The 19,884-nt window shown below is 36.7% G+C and overlaps 2 protein-coding genes across 2 annotated transcripts; both read left to right on the top strand.

Annotated features, from left to right (window-relative positions):
- Window positions 1–1,825: 1,825 nt before the first annotated feature.
- LOC129281229 (cytochrome P450 2J4-like) lies at window positions 1,826–7,261 on the top strand. Its single transcript, XM_054917169.2, has 5 exons — window positions 1,826–2,599; window positions 2,976–3,125; window positions 3,738–4,087; window positions 5,120–5,582; window positions 5,935–7,261. The coding sequence occupies exons 1-5, from the start codon at window positions 2,179–2,181 to the stop codon at window positions 6,123–6,125; spliced, it is 1,575 nt and encodes a 524-aa protein (XP_054773144.2). The 5' UTR covers window positions 1,826–2,178; the 3' UTR covers window positions 6,126–7,261.
- Window positions 7,262–11,368: 4,107 nt separating this feature from the next.
- On the top strand, window positions 11,369–19,596 carry LOC129281186 (hematopoietic prostaglandin D synthase-like). Its single transcript, XM_054917130.2, has 6 exons — window positions 11,369–11,503; window positions 11,874–12,015; window positions 14,639–14,731; window positions 15,560–15,675; window positions 17,151–17,258; window positions 18,446–19,596. Exons 2-6 carry the CDS (start codon window positions 11,874–11,876, stop codon window positions 18,614–18,616), a joined length of 630 nt encoding a protein of 209 aa, XP_054773105.1. The 5' UTR covers window positions 11,369–11,503; the 3' UTR covers window positions 18,617–19,596.
- The last annotated feature ends 288 nt before the right edge of the window (window positions 19,597–19,884 follow it).

The following is a 19,884-nucleotide window of genomic DNA, read 5'->3' as shown; positions in this document are numbered from 1 at the left end:
AGTGGCTGAAGAGGGCATTCCAGCCCACGAGTGGAATATAAATAAATAAATAGATAAATGAATGAATGAATGAATGAATGAATGAATGAATAAATAAATAAATGAATAAATAAACAAATAAATAAATAGATAAATAAATCCAGTGGCGTACCAATGGCGGGAGGGCAAGCACCCCCAAGCCCCCCCCCTCTGAACGCCACTGGATAGATTTCAGTCTTCACCCTCTTCCATAAAAGAAAACAAAAATACGACCAAGAAAAAAAGAGAAGAGGAAAGAAAGAAAAAAGGGTGGAACATACTTTTTTCTGAATATATTATATCAAGATCTATCAGAATCATTTCTGGTGTCTATTTCGAACAATAAAATATGGATTTTAAGATTTTAAGCTTTCAAGAAGATTGGATTTTTTAAATAAAACTGTAGAGATTTTTGCTTGCTCTCTTGCTCTCTCGCAATTTTTTTTAAAATGAATTTTCCCCGATGCACCATATCTGGCCCCCTCAAAATGTTTGGCTCATTGCACCATTGAATCTAATAGATATATAGTCAACCTTGACCTAACTCTATAGGTAGACACGAAAGTAGCATATACATGTAAGCAATTTTGACAATGCTGTTTACAAAGAAATCAGTGACAATATCGAATATCTGGATCACTGATGAATTATTAACTATACCACAAACACAAACAAGCCACAAACAAATACTAGAGCAGATAACTCACGAACTTTTGTTGCCATTGTACGACCCTGTTTTTTGTTGGTCTGTTTATGATTCAAATAAATTTCATGAAATCTTATTTCTTTTTCCTGATCTGGAAGCTTCATTATTTTGTTCACATTCATGTTTCTTAATGAGAGGGCCACGGGTTGAAATCATGCCCTATACAGGTGTCAAGATACTGTAAAGATACTTATCCATATTCTGCAGCACTCATCCCATATGGGTAAATGTTGACTTTGTTAATTTACTCACATTCAATAACATGATCTAAAAGTATTACATAACAAAAACTTTACAAAATATTCATTAACATAATTTGTTTACGAAGGAGACCATCAACCTGAGCTGGTTGCTTGATGTCGATGGCGGCCTCAATTTCCAAGGGCAAAGAACATACAAATAAAAATAAAAATATATTTTTAAAAATCTAACACTTTGCCTACTAGATAATACACCCACGACCAAAATTACGCTAAAGAAGAAGAAGAATCGGTATAGAAGGAAAATGAGGATAAAACGAGGAGAAAGAAGACAGGGAAGAAGATCCATCGATTTCCATTCAATTTCTTACAACCATAAACTTCTCCGTCTTTATTTCTGACAATAATTGATTTTATAGTTTATAGGTCATGACAGTTCACCATCATAACCTCGTCTATTTTTTTAAGCAGAAGGAGAAAAATCGAGTTGTTGGGTTGTCAAACTTTCAAAACGAGTAACATTATTTAAATAAGAATGAAGGTCATTTTGTAATGTTATGGGATTTATTTAAACATGCTGAATTTATTCAGTTGTTGTGGTTACTTAAACAGATACTGGGTTATAAATATATATCCGATCTAAACATGTATCACAAGGTAGATAATGCTCTAGTCAGAGTGAAAAAAACAGGCCAAAAATAGGTAACTGGAAGATTTGACATGGGCATTTAATTACATTTCTGTAATTAGATACCCCCAAAATAGCATGGTGATTTACATAGGGGCGATTAGCGAACAAAATTAGACATTCAAATAATCAGTCTTATTTGTGCACAGTACTAATCCTCTTATTCAGATTATTTTAGCTAGATAGTTGTTGAGGTGTTTAGTATTTCTGGTTATATCAAAACATTTCCATCGTGCGCTACGCCTACTCATTTGTCATTGGATCAAGGTTTGTGGGTGGCGCTGGTGTATAAAAGTCACTTGCATTGCTGTGGATATACCATAACCAAAGAGTTTCTAGTGGCAGTCGTTTTTGTCTTCATCAACTCAACAGCCTCCAAAGGTCTTGCCGATCGGCTTAAACTTCTGATTTCTGATTCTGTGACGAACTAAGGAACTTGGCCATCTGCATTAAAACTTTTAGTCTCTTTACTTTTTTTCCAATTTATCTGCCTTCTTCATATTGCTCAAGATAATATTTTTGTAGCCCTCCTTAACGTCGCTGGTGTAATCAACACAAACTCTGAGATGGATAACTGGGGAGAATCCATGAACATTTCAAAGATGTCACATGTGATGTCAGCTGACTTCTTAACACACCATCTATCAGCGGTCTTGACAGCCGGACTCACCGCCATCCTGCTCGTCCTCTTCGGTCTAACCCGTATCAAGGACGTCTCGTCGAAGAAGCTCGTCCGACCACCAGGCCCAAGCGGCATACCCCTCCTCGGCAACCTTCTCACCGTCGCTTTCTCCAAGCTTTACCAACACGAACTCGTCAATCAATGGAGCAAGAAGTACGGAGACGTCTTCTGGTTCAAGATCTTCGGCACCGGTGTCGTCATCATCAACGACATGGACGTCGTTCAGAAGACTTTCCAGAATTCGGAGGTTTGTGACCGGGCTCCTTTCTTCGCCTTAGATCATGTCATTGGTCGAGAAAACAATGGTGAGTATTTGCAAAATAACTAGGAGATTTTATAATGTGTGACACGTCACTTATTGATCTGCGCTTAAAAAAGAAAATGTCAAATATAGTAATGGAATTAGGACGAATTAAATGACAGGCCCATGTGATTTCTAGTTCCTTAAATCATGTTGCTATTAGACTCCTTGTCTCTTATTTGTGAAAAAAAACATGTGCAGTAATTACACAAAAGGGTTTAACAATTCCCGATGATTCTATTTCAATAGCATTAAGTATCATTATCATCATCATCATCATCATCATCATCATCAATGTTACTATTATAGAGTACAAGATCATGAGCTAACGGTGACGTGAAAAGAAAGACATTTTCATGTGTGTTTCTTTTTTTCTCCAGGAATCGCCTTTGCCAATGGTGGATCGTGGAAGGAACAGAGGAAATTCTTTGTTTCTGTCTTTCGCAAAGTGGACATTGGTGTGTCCAGGTTAGAGGACATTGTGAGTGATCAGGTCAGGAACATCGTCACACAGGTCAAGAACCTTAAAGGTCAGCCCCAAAGATTCCAGAGAACTTCGAGAATAAACTCTAGAGAAATATCAGTTATATCCTACCAAAATCTTAATCCATGTACAACTAAATACTTTAGGACGAAACACTTCCTAAATTATAATCCTCTCTCAATCGGTTCTTAAATATAAGTTTCACATTTTTCGCTGATTCTCAAACAGTTCTGTATACAGAAAATAATATCAGTTTAGTTCTGTATATCCTACAGAAACCTTAGACCATTTTCAACTAAGCAATCTAGCATGAACATGATGAACGACTGCCTAAGCTCTCTCAATTGTTCTGAAACATGAGAGCATAAATAGGCTAAATACCTTATTTAGTTGATTCTAAAATAGTTCTATTTACAGCAAATGTTCGATAAAATGATTCTTAGAATTCCATCTAATACGATGATTTTTTGCCGCTAACTAACAGCAGCGCATTAATGATACTTCCGGGAGGGGGGCAGGTGGCACAGGAGGAAGTGCTGGGGGCGACCGCCCCTGTCATTTTTCAAGAAGTGCAAAAAGGGAGAAAATGGGATAAGCCTGCCTAATGCTCTTGGCACCGAGGTTTTTATTTTCATATGGATATTTTTAATTGCTTTAGGTGAGAAATTTGATCCAGCAATCATGGTCAATATGTCAATTGCCAACATCATCACCCGGATCATCACCGGGGTCACTTACAAATGGGAGGACAAGAAATTCCAGCATATTGTGGCTTGCTCGGGAAAACTCTTCGACATCAGCGGTCCAGCAGGACTCTTCAGCCTCAATCCCGTCTTCGCTCGACTACCGCTTCCCGTAAACTACGAGATTCGCCGCCTCAGCCTTTCAATCGTGGACTTCATTCAAGAATCGATCGATGAACACAGGAAGCACTTCAAATCTTACCCAGATGCAAAGGCTAAAGATTACATCGGAGCATATCTGAAGGAGATGGCCGGTGCCGATGCGGTAAGTCACCATGGTCATTGGTGGTCATCATAGTCACGAATCATATGAGGTCTAGTTATCATCTATAAGCTTCAGTCACATCAACGAAACCGACCAAAGACCGATCAAAGCTATTACGTTATTTCGAATGGCATATCATCGGTGGGTGTACCTTTGGTTTGGGTGGTGTGACTGCAGCACAATTTTAACATGAAAGAAGAGATGTGACAGGATTGGGAGGTTCGTGATAAGAATTTAAATAATAATTCGACACCCGACATCACTTATTTACAAACATGTCTATGAACAACATCTCTTCTAATAAACATGATAAATAATTTGTGTAAGGGTATAAATCAGTGTATAACCATTCATGATAGTTGAATTACTAAAATATTTTAAGTAAAAACAATTAGTTTAAAAGGGAATGTTGCTTTTTAAGTCATGAATCTTACCATGATTATTATTATATCAGCCAATGTCAAATCACACTTCATCTTTTTCATTCATATTCTCCTCATATGAAACAGAACCTAGCAAGACATTATAGAAATAACATAATTCATGTAATTCATGAGAGATTACAGAGGACCGTTTCATAAAGAGTTCCAACTATAATAACTCAGCCATTATGACAACTACCATGGTAACATAGCTCAGCAGCCAATTATAATTAATGTTTCTATGGAAGTTGCCATAATGGCAAAGTTACAGTAGTTGTGAGTCTTCATGAAACGGGCCATAGGTGTTCATCTTTTATATTAAGACCATTTGTCCTATCAGTCCTGAAGTGGGTGGCAATTTTGTAAGATTTTGGTCCCTCCAGGGGTGACGAGACGACCCCTTCCCATTTAGGCTACTGTAAAAATTATAATTCTATTTGGGGGGGGGGGGTGGCCACCCAGCATGGTCTAAACCTAGATACCATGTTAGCAATCATTTGGCTTTAGGTAGTCCACTTTATTTTGATAATCATATTTTTTGGAAGATTTTTTTTAAGGTTAAAACTAGCATCGTTAATCTAATTGCATGGTTCTTCCTTTCATTTCACAGAATACACTCAAATCGTTTGACGATTCAAACCTAGTGGTGAGCTGTTTCGATGCTCTCCTTGCCGGATGGGAGACAGTAGCATCCACTCTCCGATGGACTATCTACCTCCTCTCCACGCACCCTGAAGCCCAAGAGCGCATGCGACAAGAGATTCTTGACCTGGTGGGCTCGGAGCGTTTCCCAACCATCGCCGATCGCCAGCATCTCCCTCTAACCGAAGCGACCATCGCCGAGTGCATGCGATTCATTCCCGCCGTCCCCATCCATCTCCCTCATGTGACGTCACAGGATTGCAAGATCGGAGGCTTCGACGTGCCCAAGGGAAGCGCCGTAGCAGCCAATCTCCATCACTTCGCCAAGAGCCCCACCCTTTGGGAGGATCCCGATGTCTTCAGACCAGAAAGATTCATTGATGACGAAGGCAAATTTAAGAGGGGCATGGAACCAATTCCTTTCGGCTATGGTGAGTTTCTTGCCCTGAGGAATTTACACATTCATGTGAAAGTAAAGAACTATACATGTAGAATGAAGAAGCGGTTTTGAATAAAGATCAAGACAGGACAACTTTCAAATAATTTTCCACAAAAGAATTATGTCTTCACTCAAATAGCTGAAACTATGAAAGTAAAGAAAAGTTATCCATCCAATAATTTTCCACAAAAGAATTATGTCTTCACTCAAATAACTGAAACTATAAAAGTAGAGAAAAGTAATCCATTTGGTTTTAAAGAGACATCAATGTTCTTAACCTCATGCATATATACATGTACATAGATTGGACAATTTCTCTCTTTTTTACCACTGCATTTATTCAGGTAAGAGGCAATGTCCTGGGGAACAACTCGCCCGGATGGAGATGTTCATTTTCACTACCTTCCTGGTCCAGAACTTCGATCTAAGACTCCCAGCTGGAGCTAAGGCTGATCTTCAAGGGGTTCTTGGTCTAACATGGAGGCCCAATCACTACTTCATCGAGGGACGTCCTATCAATTCCAACGAAGAGTGAAATAAGAGACTGTAAATTTGGTGCGTAACAGCTCATTGCTTGAGGAAGATGGTTTTCTGGCCATCAATGGGGATTTGTATTTTTGTTCATTAGCATCAACATCAGCTAAGCTCTTTGAACAAGACAGGAATGATGAACAGAAAAATATTCCGTCTAGTGACAAGAATGCAGTACCCACTTTTTTATCCAAAAATATTATATCTCGCATTTCTCCGTGTTCATGGACGTTCTTTTCTGGAATGAAGAAAACCGTACCAATTTAGACTCTTAACTTGACCAACCCATATTTACCACAGAGTACTTTTTGGTTTCGTAGAAGTTAGCAAAGTTAGACTCTTAACTTGACAAACCCGTATTCACGACAGAGTACTTTTTGGTGTCATAGAAGTTAGCAAATCTAATGATACTGAGCACTAAGACAAGAAAGAGTGATGAAAATGGTTAATCATTCACATTAATATTTCTAAAGCTTACGTCAGTGATGACATTAAAAAACATAGTATATTGTTTACCGCTCATAATGTCATGGTACAATTAGTAATGGGAAACTCAAGAATTATATGGCTGAGAGTGAAAATAACGGTTGGAAAATACATTTTGTTGACACTTATTTGATATCATTTCGTTTCCATAGTGACGAAGGAGGCAAAAGAAACACGTTATGCTGATGTTTAAAATATAAATACATTCATGTTGAATGGATGTTAATTTTTGGTTGTTGTTTAAAGAACTTCTGTTTATATTCTTTCTGTAAAATATTGTATATAGTGTACATTTGCTTGTAAATGTAATATGGTTAATGTGGTATTAACATTTCCAATGCAAACAGACAACCTTTAAGTATTACTTAAGTAATATTTACCATGGACAGCGCGACAGGGGTGTCTCGACGCTAAAGGAGAAGAGGAAAGGGCATAAAAAAAGTTATATCTGGGTCGTGTGACTCAATTAATATATTATCCATGTTATTCATTTGAGAAAAAAATGTAACTTGAATATTGTTTTGACCCCCCCCCCCCATCAATACATCTCGGTTCCACCCGTGGTGCTAACACATTTGTAAATAAACAATGCGTAATATCATTGTAAGGATAACCTTTTACCTATTCGAAAATAAAACAACGATTATGCCGATATGTGTCTGTTTTATGTTTATTTTGAAGTATTAAATCTCTACTAACATCTGAATATAGATCGATAAGAACATGTAAATGCATGGTAGATGATAGTGTATCCATCCATCAATGGAAATATTTTTTCTATCAAATATTGAATTCATTCATGAGAAAAAAAGATTAGAAAATTTGCAAAGGTATGCCAGGTGTCCACATTTACATCCTTACATCCCCACAAACACTTTTTTTTTTTTTTTTAAACAAGTGCACACCTAGTTACCAATAATGCATATAGCATTTCCATTTATTTGAAAGCAGCTAAAAGAGCATTGTAGATTAAATGCCTTGCTCACGGGCATAGGTGCCGGGGATCGAACCCCGGACTTTCCATGTATAGCCAGGCGCCTTAGACCACTCGGCCACAGTACACACCCTCACACACATACACGAACACCCCCACACGCTGGCCTGCTCTCACACCCCACACACACCCTCAACGCAAATTATATTACAGGCGTTTCGAACAAAATGTGCATCATATTTTTCCCGGTATCCCATTTGATATTTGAAGGAAATTGTGTCAGTCATTGATAACTGCATGGGTAGTTGACATAACACATAAATGAAATAAATATATTAGAAGTACATGTGAATTAAACGACTTTATTGGTATGGATTTATTCAAAAGTTGGAACTGTTGTTTTTAAGAACATCAAGAAATGCACATTAAGCACGTTCACTGTAGGGGGGTCCTTTCTTGTGAAGAGCTCCCTGCCTTCGCAGAGGGTGATAGAGAACGAGAAAGCTTGATAGAGTGTGTGTCTGTGCGTATGAGGGTGTGTGTGGGGTTGTGGGTTGGGATTATTTGTGCATGTCTGTGAGCTCTTGAGTGTGTGTGTGTGTGTGTATGTGTATCTTCACCAATAGGGCTGGGTACCCACTCCCCCTTTCCCGTGTGGGAACGAATTGCAAATGAAAACCTCAGCTGTAAAAAAAACCTAATCCTTTTTTTTCCATTTCCATCATCCGCTGTAAGCTACCGTAGATGGCGTTATCAGACGCCCTGTAAAGCGCAATGACAAATTAATTGAGCTTCACATTTCTCATAATTGTTTAGCATGTGTTAGTCAATGAAGATAAAACACATGGATCTTGGTTCCGTTTCATAAAGAATTGTTATAAAAACAAATGCATAATGGCTTATATTAAGTTTACTCTCAGCCTATTCAGCCATTTCAGTAGCTCTTAACTTTTATTGCAAATTTTTTTATTTTTAACAAATATTATGAAATGGTGCCCTTGTTTGAACAACGTTGCGATCAAAACGAATATTCAAACTTAACGTTAACTTCTGTAAGGTTGCTTGTGCCACTAAGAGTTGGGGACATAAAATGAAAAAAAAAAAACAAATAAAAAAATCAAGGATCATATCAAACACATCGAGCATAAACTTTATAAAGTTATTTCCTTTAATAGGGGGCTTTGATTTCCTTCTTAATTTCCCTCGCAGGCATGACCCGATGGCTTAAAAAATAACAGAAACGGGCCCATTTGTTAAAGTTCATACGGGAAATTTCATAAGAGCTGCGGAAGAGCGAAGCGAATTAACAAACAAAACCTGACCTTTTTTAACAGAAATCTTATTTCATCAAGATAGATTTTGACGTGATATTAAAAAATATATATATCATACTGAACCCTTCCCCTTAAAAAAAAAATTCTTGGTCATGACATTTTAGGTGGTCGATGTCCCCAAGCCCCTCCCTCGTCTGTAGGCCAGTGCATGACCACAGGATAAATTATGCTCTGAAGTATAGACATTTGCCAAAGTCTCCATTCTGTTCATGGTCCATGATTCTGTTCTTGGGATCATTGCTAATCATTCTCAATTATTTTCGATAGATAAGCTACAGTACAAAAGTTGCATTAGCTACCCAAATTTAAGTTGGTTGAGTTTCAATGCGAAGAGTGGTATTGTTAATCTATTTAGTATATTCATTATTACTTTAAAAATAAAGGTCAGGGTCAGTGGCGTACCTGGGATTTTTCACAGGGGGGGGGGGGCAAAACCGTCCGCCAAAAAAAGGTCTTCAATCACAAATGAAGGATTTCGTACCAGAAAAAAATTTGACAAGCAAAAAAAAAAAAAAAAAAAAAAAAAAGGTCTTCAAGCTCGTCAGGGGGGGGGGGGGGGCAGGGATACGTCCTTTACATGGGTTGTGGCTCGTCAGGGGGGGGGGGGGGCAGACTGCCCCCTCTGCCCCCCCCCCCCACGCTAGTGGTCAGGGTTGTCCCAATCAAGCGGAATTACCTGCTTTTCAAGGGAGCCCGGTAAAATATCAACTGCATGTGAAGAAGCACAAGGATCGTCCAAAATAACGCATGCTTAATCTTAACATTGTAATATAAGCACGTTATCAACGAGCAATGGAACATGGCTCTGGATATACAAGTATTAATACCTACGATGTTTGCCCACTTTGATTGAAAAAAAAACCCAAGGCTATTGAAATAATGTTTGAATTACGTAAATAAGTACACAGTCATACACGGTGTAGCATCGTTTACTTTACTCTAACTGAAGAGGACAATGACAATCCGCCCCTCCTCTTCACCCAATTTTAGATAATCTATACATTTGACCTTATTCTTTTTATAGGCCATCGCTTAAACATGTTAAAAGAGGTTATTCGTTGATTGGGTTTGAAAGGCCTACACATTCATGAAATTTTGAATGAAATGGTTATGTATACACGAAAACTATTTTTCAAAGATCAGAATGTAAGAGAAACTAATGATATTCACTGTGATATCAACTGTTTGTCTGAATGACCCCCGGCGTTTGTACTGCCCATTTATACTGAAAATATGCCCCCCTATTATTCCCTGGCGCAATAGTACAAATTTGAATTGAGAAATGTAACCTCTGAATAGTATTCATTGTTTGAAGATTGATAATTGAAGAAGAAACATTAAACAATAATTAACAGCCCAATTATGAGACAGTTTTAAAGGTAACCTTCCCTTGTACACTCATTATGCAAATTGGTCCTATTTGCACTTGTTATGTAACTCACTGACACGTACATATTGATCTTGGCTCCGTATAAACACGAAGATTAGCGATCAATTGCTAAATGGACTGACCAATAAAGATCAACGTTACTGTTACATGCGCGTTTAGTTAAAAATACCCACCAGGGACCAATCAGAAGTGTATATTTGCTATTCATCGCTAATTTTTGTGTTACCGGGCCCAGGGGCCAGATTTGAGTTTAATGTTTGAACGCACCTTACTTCATTTGTCGAAAACCAAGTTGTGTTTGATCCCATTTTCTCAGCAACAATCCGATCCCTAAATGATCTCGAAAGGAAGAGTTATGACATTAATTATGCATTCCAGAAGGATGTATGGTATGATGAAGATCTCTCTCTCTTTCTTTGAGGAGTAGGAGTGGGGGGGGGGGGGGCGGGAAATTGTTATGTTTAATTCATATTTTCTTGTAAATATGAGTTTAACCAATTTAAATGTTTACTATTTTATAATAAATGACAATGTTTGGTAACACCATACATGTATATCTACTCAAGTTTCATATCTTGCAAGCTTTTATTAATAGTATTTACGATGACTTCGTATAAACGGGGAAAATATGCGGGATTATGCGATATGTATTTATTTAAGTGATGATGATGGTGGTGGTGGTGATGGTGATGTTTTAACTAAATTCTATATGAAAATAAAATAGTAGCTAAATCTACTTATTATTTAATAGAAACGGTGCCTTTGTCTGCAAAGATTATTTTGTTCCAGATCAGGCATGAGGAGAAAACCGGAATGAGACACTTCACACCGTCAAAGTTCAAGACAGTCGTATAGCTCATTAATGTTAGGTTATATACAACTGAAAATAATTCCATTTGAAAATGACTTTAACCTTATGTGCTCTTGAACATTTTGGGGCCAACAATCCTCTGAAATGGTAATATATATAATAATATTTTCCAATAACAATATTACAATACACTTTCTTGTTGAATCACAACTATGCCTCATCCCTTAAATCCGAGACGTCCAATTCGACTACATTGCATTTGACCAATCAGCTATGGGTCCAACCTTGGTTCACTGAGCAACAAGTTTCGTGAAACCAGGCACTACAGGCAGCAAGTAAGTTGCTAGTTCCACGCATCAGATCAGTCTTTGCTCTGGCGTCTTCTCTCTCGCTCTCCCAAACGGTGACTGCTCCTAAATCAGCAAAGGTAAAGTTAATATTTTTAGGTTATTTTATAATACAGTGTTGATAATCAATTTTCGTATTTCCATAGATCGCTTTATGCAGTTTAAAAGTGTATTATTCCCGTGTTATTTGTCTATATTAAGATTGAATCAAAATAGAGTTGTGATCATGGGACTGTTACCGTTAGGAAGTTTGGAAATCTATCTTGATCATGGTTTATTCCTATTTTTTTTCTTCTTTTCATCCTTCCCCTTCCTCTTTTTGCGCTTTTCTCTTATTTTGTATCATGTTCCTCTAATCACCCGGCATCCTTAATTCATATTGTCACTTCTATTATTTTCACTGATATGCATGATATCGTCGTCGTCGTCGTCTTCACCATCATCCTATAGATGCCAACATACAAACTCACATATTTCGATGTCCGAGGTCGAGGAGAGATAATCCGTCTGGTGTTCGCACAAGCTGGAGTCGAGTACGAAGACGACCGCATAGTGGGCTCAACATGGGATAGCATCAAGGGTGATAGGAAGAGTAAGTACACTGGATGATGTTCCCCCTTAAAAAACTCCGGTGTTGATTTACCTTCAGCCCGGAATCTACTTCTCTGGTGTGGACATACATTATTTGATTTTATTTGATTTACTGTTTTCTTCTGCATTCATAACATTCGTATACAATACAATTTTCATTACGTAAGAAACATACCATATCGGTAATTGATTTTGGTATCAATCATAAAGATAAAATACTAAATAAAAAGTCATTCTTAACAAATTTGATCTACTACCGACACAAAATTAAAACATTTACAGTTTGCAGGAGAATGATTGTCATTGTAAGCAGATCATTGCTTGACAAAGTGACAACCCCGGAATAAAACTCATTAAAGTAATAAATTAATTTATAAAGCAGAATGCAAATTTTATTTTGTTCATAATATTATAATGATGAAGATGGAGGTGATAAGAATGAGGATGATGGTGATAATGTTGAAAAATATAGATTCCGGGCTGATGTTAAATCGACACCGGAGTATTTGCAGTGTACAGCAAAATAGATTAAAGGCAGCCAAAAGCTATTACGTTATTTCCAATGACATATACCATGTATACTGCATACAATCGGTTGGTTTGAAGTCTGTTTTTATCGGTGTGACTGCATGACCATCAAGTGCAATAATACAGGTTTGAGATTTATATAAATTAGATTAAGAGTTTTGCGACTTCTCTTATCATGCCACGGTGCTGAAAATGATTGTAGATCTCAATCCTTTGAATCATAATCATTGTAAGAACTATCTTAAGCCAGATATATAAATCATTAACGCTGATATGTAAAAATGAGTAATAGATTAAAGTTGTATATAATTTAATCGTCGATACACACTTCTCACTTTATTCACCATCTCATCCAGGGGCGCCCATTTCATGAAACTTATTGAACAAAAAAATCACAAAAACAATTTAAAGATACTGAACACATTCAATTTGATTTGTTGTTAATAAACTTGTTTTGGAAATTGCACATTTTGTTATGATAACAATCATGTCTTTATGGATCTGAACCCAGATGTAATTTTTGTCAACTGTGAAAGGATTCTACCTCGATCGGATACTGTAACTTTATTCTGGTAGGAGCACTGTAATTTATCACGTTATTATATGTTATAGACAGCGGTTCTCGAGCACCAAATTCTGAATATGTAATTACGAACAAAGTTAAAGATCATAATTATCAACTCAAACCTGTTTATCAATATTTTATCACTCTGAATTCTTAAAATTTCGTTCATAATTACATTAAAAAAAAATGAATGCTAGGAAAAGTAAGGAAAAACTGAAAACGTGAATAACTAGAAAATAAATACAATGATTTATAATTATGTATGTTACATCACATCAGCCACTATCAAGTATAACGATAAGTGGGTTCACAAACCGCTTCTAAATACTTGATCTTATTGACAAATTGTATATATATTTGCGATGACCTAACTACAAATGATTATGAAAGCAGTAAGCATAGCAGGTTATACTGTGGCTTACATTCCTCCAAATTCCACACCCTTCGTATAATCTGAAAGCCGACCATAACACAAAAAATAAACATGATAAAATGGAGGCTCGAGAAGGAGAAAAGACGAAATACAAAATCAACTTTTCATTGACAAATCTCAAATGCAAACTATATGCAAATTATATTTGCAAGGGGGATTGACTGCATGGTGTTCGACCACTGTTGGGTTAATTTGAAGACGTGAAGAGAGTGCAAAAAGAGGAGAACACAGAAGTGTTCATAAGAATGCAAAGTATTTATAACAGAAGAATACAGAAGTAAATCTGAGAGTGCAACATTCATAAGAGAATAATAAGAAGCCAAAATTATAAAGAGGTTGTCGACGGGTATAGCTTAAAAACAACCCCCTTGTTATGAAAACTGCTGCGCAATTCTTATGTAAGACCGACATGTGTAGATATACTCGATGATTATTTGTTACTGTATATACACTCTTAAAATGATCAACTTTTAAACAACCCTGGGCAACATACTGTCCACACAACTATTGGCTAAAATCTGCCCAAATTTGGTCATAAAAACTAATAATTGGGTAATAAATTTACTCAATTGGATAATTGCCTAGCTTATATAATATGTATATATATATATATATATATACATATTAAGACATCTGAAATGCGAAACAAATTCACGAGTAATGAAGTTTTTGCAGTGCCAACAATTAAGTTCTTTTATTCATATATATATTTATTTGTTTATATTTATTTGTTTATATTCATATATATATTTAGTTGTTTATTAAGTTCTTTTATTTTATATATATACATATATATATATTACCCACATACATTCCCCAACAGATTATTGCCCAACTTTTTAAGTGTGTATGCCTTATTCATTTGTTTCTCAAATAATATTTATGTAATGTATTATTTTGTATTTTTGTTCGGAACAGAATATTGGCAGATTTCATTGATTTTCAAATGAATTCAATTAAATTAATCTGTCTGAACTGGGCTTTTATGCACTGATAATTATACTATATTGGAAATTTGTTTTGTAAAACAATTTATGTCACACAAAAATGAATCATACCATTTCGATACCTTATATTTTGTTTTGATATTTTTTGCAGGGTTTCCCATGGGTTGTGTACCAGTGTTGGATGTTGATGGTATGGTTATGATACAAAGCATGGCCATAGCACGTCATCTTTCAAAGAAATATGGTAAGCCGATTCGGAGTTGAGTGACGATAATATACGAATGCACTTGGAATTATTTTTCAGGAAAATGTTACCATAAAAAGGTATACTTTCATAACAGATGTGACACTTTATTTCCTTTTCAAAACTCTATAGCAAAATATGAAGCAACGTACCATGGCAAATTGAAATAAAGCACAAAGTTCTAAACCTTAACATCAAGATCATTATGGAAGTATGTGTGTGTGTGTGTGTGGGGGGGGGGGGGGGGTGGTCGAACGAATCATATCCAAAGAACGCATTGATCCACTGTGTGAGCAAATTGTATGTCATTGTGTTCTTTTCAGCGGGGAATGCCCGTAGTTGAGGAAACTGAATTCATGAAAGAAAAGATGATAATCTGTGTTAAAATTTGTGTGTCAAACTAAAGATTACCACACCTTGGGCCCCGTAACACAGAGCTTAGCAATCAATCGTAGAACATTTTCCTCCGATTGATTCAATTGAGTACAATGTACAATCAATCGTAGAAATCAAGGGTACGATTGATCGCTAACCTTTGTGTCACGGGACCCTGGACTGGTACCGTTTAGACCTCAAAGGAAATATTTATCTAGAAATACCACCTAAAAAATTATGCCAATTTGGAATGATCAGGATCATCGGAGATGCGTCACAGATTTCCCCCCTGTATATATCTAAACTACTATCATGACTATGATATTTATCGTAGATTTCTCCACATCTAACTGAGAGCATGAATCAAGAACATAAATGTATTATCATTACAACGAAGAAAATCCATTATTGTACCGACACCAATTAACGCATGAATCAAAATGTCTTTTTTAGGGCTTGCTGGTAAAGATGAGAAAGAAATGGCCGTAGTTGATATGATGAGCGACCTTTGCACTGACATGCTCAATGAGATGTTTGATCTCATGTTCGAGAAAGACGAAAAAAGAAAGGTGAGCTTTTTTTTCTTGTTTGCCCGTGGCGTATCTTCAGGTTCAAGGGGCTGCTGCCCTCAGTGAGCACTATTTTCAAGGGGCACAATAAAGAGAAGAAAATAATATGAAGGGGAAAATAATGATATGAAGGGGAAAATAATAATATGAAGGGGAAATAATAATATGAAGGGGAAATAATGGAGGGTACAATAAAGGTTAATAGATGAGGAAGATTAAGGGATAAACAGGCATCACAAGTTGTTGCATGGTGTGGTTTTAGAACTCATAGTGGCGCCATAATTGCAAAGGTTTATACACTCTTGGAACGGCAGGGTCACATAAAATATGAGTAAATTTCCGGATCACTTCGTGTTGAACTTTTTAAGGATTGTTTTGATCAAATTTTAGGATCGTTTTGATCCATTTCTAGAAAGATTTCAACAAAATGGATCACTTTAGACGTATCAACTTCGATCTTATTTCTGGATCAATTCCATGAAGCAGTTCATTGGTCAATAGTTGACTGACGTCACTCGTTCGCAAATCCTGTTCTCTGCGATCGATGAGCATGTTGAATTCAACGAAATATTCTATGGATGATTCAATCAAAAAGTGAGGACGCCATCTTCAGCAAGACATCTTTTCGTTCTATGAAAAGTGTAAAATATCTAATGAAACTGACAAATATCTCAATGATCCATTAGTTGCAGTCAACCTAAATGACTAAAAATATACAAGAAGATTTCAAGGAGTCAAAGGGATGAAAAGAAATGAGAGACACTCTCGTAAACAAAAGTGTCTAAACCGTCATTGAATGGCTGTGGCTACGTCTATTTTTTTTCACCTCCATAAAGAAAACAATAATTACAAAGTCTTACCATCAGATAAATTCAGTATATAGGCCGATATATTACAGTGAAACCGTATAGTCTTAACACTGCCCTACAAATTCCCAAGAAGTCATCTTTGGTATTATGTAGTGCACTCAAATTACAATGACCTCTCCATGGGATTCGTAAAGTGAAATATGGAGAAAATGGATTGTGACGTAAAAAAACCTGATTGTTTTATAAAATTACACTTCCACTCACCACCTGGTCTACCTATATTTAGTCTAATGCCATCAACATTTCGTCTAAAAACCCGTTTGGTCCAATCATCACTTCGTCTAATCACCATTTCGTCTATTACTATTTCGTCTAATAACCAGTTAGTCTAATACCCATTTTATTTTCATTCATTTTGGACAATTAACACTTTAGTTTAATTAGACCAAATGGTATATGGACTAAATGGCTATTGGACCAACTGGCTATTAGAAGGAATGGCATTAGATTAAATGAAAGTGGACCATGTGGTGAGTAGATGAACTGATGAGAGACCAAATGGTAGTAGACGAGTTGGCAATTGGATGAATTGGAATTAGACGAATTGGAAATAAACCGATACAACACTGCATCCAAATATCAATTTTCCCTATTCTATGTTTTCAGGAGGAAATGACAACGAAGTTCTTGAAGAAGTCTGATACTTACATGGAGGCATTTACACGCTGTCTGCAGAAGAATGGCGATGGAACCGGGTACCTTATTGGAGATACGGTAGGTTTCATCGAGGGAATCCATCATACATCATGTCATAGAAGGATGGGGAAGATTGATGTCGGGATATTTATGCAAAGGAAAAGTTATAATTTTTTCCTTGTGCTTTATTAATGCTAAATAATTATACCTTCAAGCCTGAGAGATTTCTCAGATGGTAATGGAAATTACTGTAGTTACCACGCCCAGAATACCACTCTGATTCATGGACCTATCCACGGAGGATTATTCTATTGTTACTGGGGGTGCTGAGCATTGTCACCGCATCCCCAGTAACAATAGATAATCCTCTGTGGATAGGTCCATGCTCTGATTCTTGGTTTAGTTGTTTATTGTAAGATGGCTTCTTGTTAAAAAGCAACCTGTGACGTTTGTTGGTTAAATCATGGACTGTCTATGGTCCTATATACTATTTGAAAGAAATATTGCTGTTGGAAATCAATTCTCCTCGAAAGTTTTAGATTCATAAAACCATTGCTGGTCTTACAAAGAATCGTTTGGTGTTCTTGAAAGCATAATAGGCATCGTTTAGAAACCATATCACGGGGCAAATACTACAACTCGAACCTTTTATCCTAAATGCCCAATATTTCCCCATACTTTGGGACACTTAAAAATAAAATAAATACAAACTATATAATTTTTAATAGATTTAGACATAACATAATATTTCCCTTTCCCTGTTTTATTTAACTCCTTTTTTCTTGGTAGTGAACTTTTTTTTTTTGGGGGGGGGGTGGGGGTGGAGGACATGGCTCCATAAGCCCCCCCCCCCCCCATCTGTTCGCAGTGGACACTGTAAAAATTCTTACTTGACGCTTAATGTCTTCATGGATCTAATGTCTTCTAACAAATGATTAATATTTAGAAAATTATGATAACATCCCACACTATCTTTTTTCATTTCCTTGATTCCTCTTTTTTCTCTTGGTCGGGAATTTTTATACATTTTATTTTGTTTATTTATTTTATCATTTATCTATCTATCTATTTATCTAGTTATCTATCTATCTATTTATTTATTACGTATTGTTATTATTATTATGTTACGTAATGTTATTATTATTTTCTGAGGGGAAAATTGCCCCTCAAGTACCCCCCCCCCCCCCAACTGTTCGCCAGTGGACACAGAACAAATCCTTGCAACCATGGATAAAATATCAACGATTCACTGTTCAACCATGCAGGTTACATTGGCCGATCTGGCCCTCTTCAACCTCCTTGAGCAGTTGGCCGCCAAATACGCTGATATGATGACCAAGAACCCACCGATGCAGGAATTCCTTGATCGCATGAAGAAAGAACCTAAAGTCTCAGCCTGGTTGGAGAAGAGGCCCAAAGGAGAAATGGACATCTAAATGTTTACGACGTTTTTTTTCGCCTCCTTCGACATGTCTTTCTTATTAGCGGAATAAATATTTGTGAAATAAATCTGTTTTTGCTAGTTTATTGTAGTTAGTTTAGACGTCATGATTATTTGGCCATGTGAGGTTAGCTTTTGCAATCAGTTGCAAAATTTAAAATTACACTGGTGTGCCAATTGAACAAAAGTTTGCCTCATCGATGAAGACTGATCAAGGTCGTTTGGGATGTTTTAATAATTACTATTTTATCATCTCGAGGGGGGGGGGGGGGCTCCGCTGGGTCTCTATCGATTGATTGATCTCCTGATTAAGGAGAGGCGGTACAATAATGATAATAATAATAGCCAATTTTTATAAAGCGCTTTTCACAGAATGGCTCAAAGCGCGTTACAGCATATTATCACCCCGGTCATTGGATTCATTTCAATCCCGCACGAAAAGTGCACAATTTCCACTCCCTGGGAAGCATTCCTTGCATTCATCGCAGCCTCATTATGGCGCTGGCAAAATCAAACATACAATATCTTTCGCATCCTACCGGGTACCCATTTAGCACCTGCGTCGAGAGTGGCAAGGTGTGGATTAACGCCTTGCCAAAGGACGCTAGACGGATTGCACTCTTGCAATATCAAATATAAAAGTTAGACAATAGTTGAATGACTATAGTAATTAGATAAAAACTAAAGAATTATACATAATTTTAAATTCTAATATATTTTGTAGATAGTTTCAAAGTATCTGTCTTACATCAGTCGATTCAGTGTGTATATCAGAGTTCCGTTGAGATGAATAGCGAGATACGTTTATTTATTACTTTCAATAAAACATTTTTAATAGTTTAGATCTACATCACTAGCACTGTGGAGCAAATTTGGACCCTTACCCTTGATTTTTTGAACAGTAACTGAGGGTGGCAGAATACCTTTTCAAAATGTACCAAAAAGATTTCATAAATAAATTATATTTAATATTCATACATCATCATTTATTGCACTTTGTTGAAGCTTATAGAGGGTAACAATGTTTATTTGTGTGTGTGTGTGTGTGTGTGGCTGTAAGTGTGTACGTGTGAGGGTGTGTATGGAAGGGTGAAATTTTGCTCTAAGAGAATGTGCGTGTTTAAGTAAAATGGGGGTGAGGATGTTTAAGTGGGAGTGTGTGTGTGGGTTCGTGTGGGGTAATGTTGCTGTGATGAAGTTCGTGTTTTGTGTGGTGAGGATGTTGGTGTGCGGGTGTATGTGCGTGTGGGTTAAGATTTTGTG

Source organism: Lytechinus pictus, chromosome 18, assembly GCF_037042905.1.
Source record: "Lytechinus pictus isolate F3 Inbred chromosome 18, Lp3.0, whole genome shotgun sequence".
NCBI classification, from domain to species: domain Eukaryota; kingdom Metazoa; phylum Echinodermata; class Echinoidea; order Temnopleuroida; family Toxopneustidae; genus Lytechinus; species Lytechinus pictus.
Note: the sequence above shows the minus strand (reverse complement) of the source record. Positions and strands in the feature narration are given on the sequence as shown.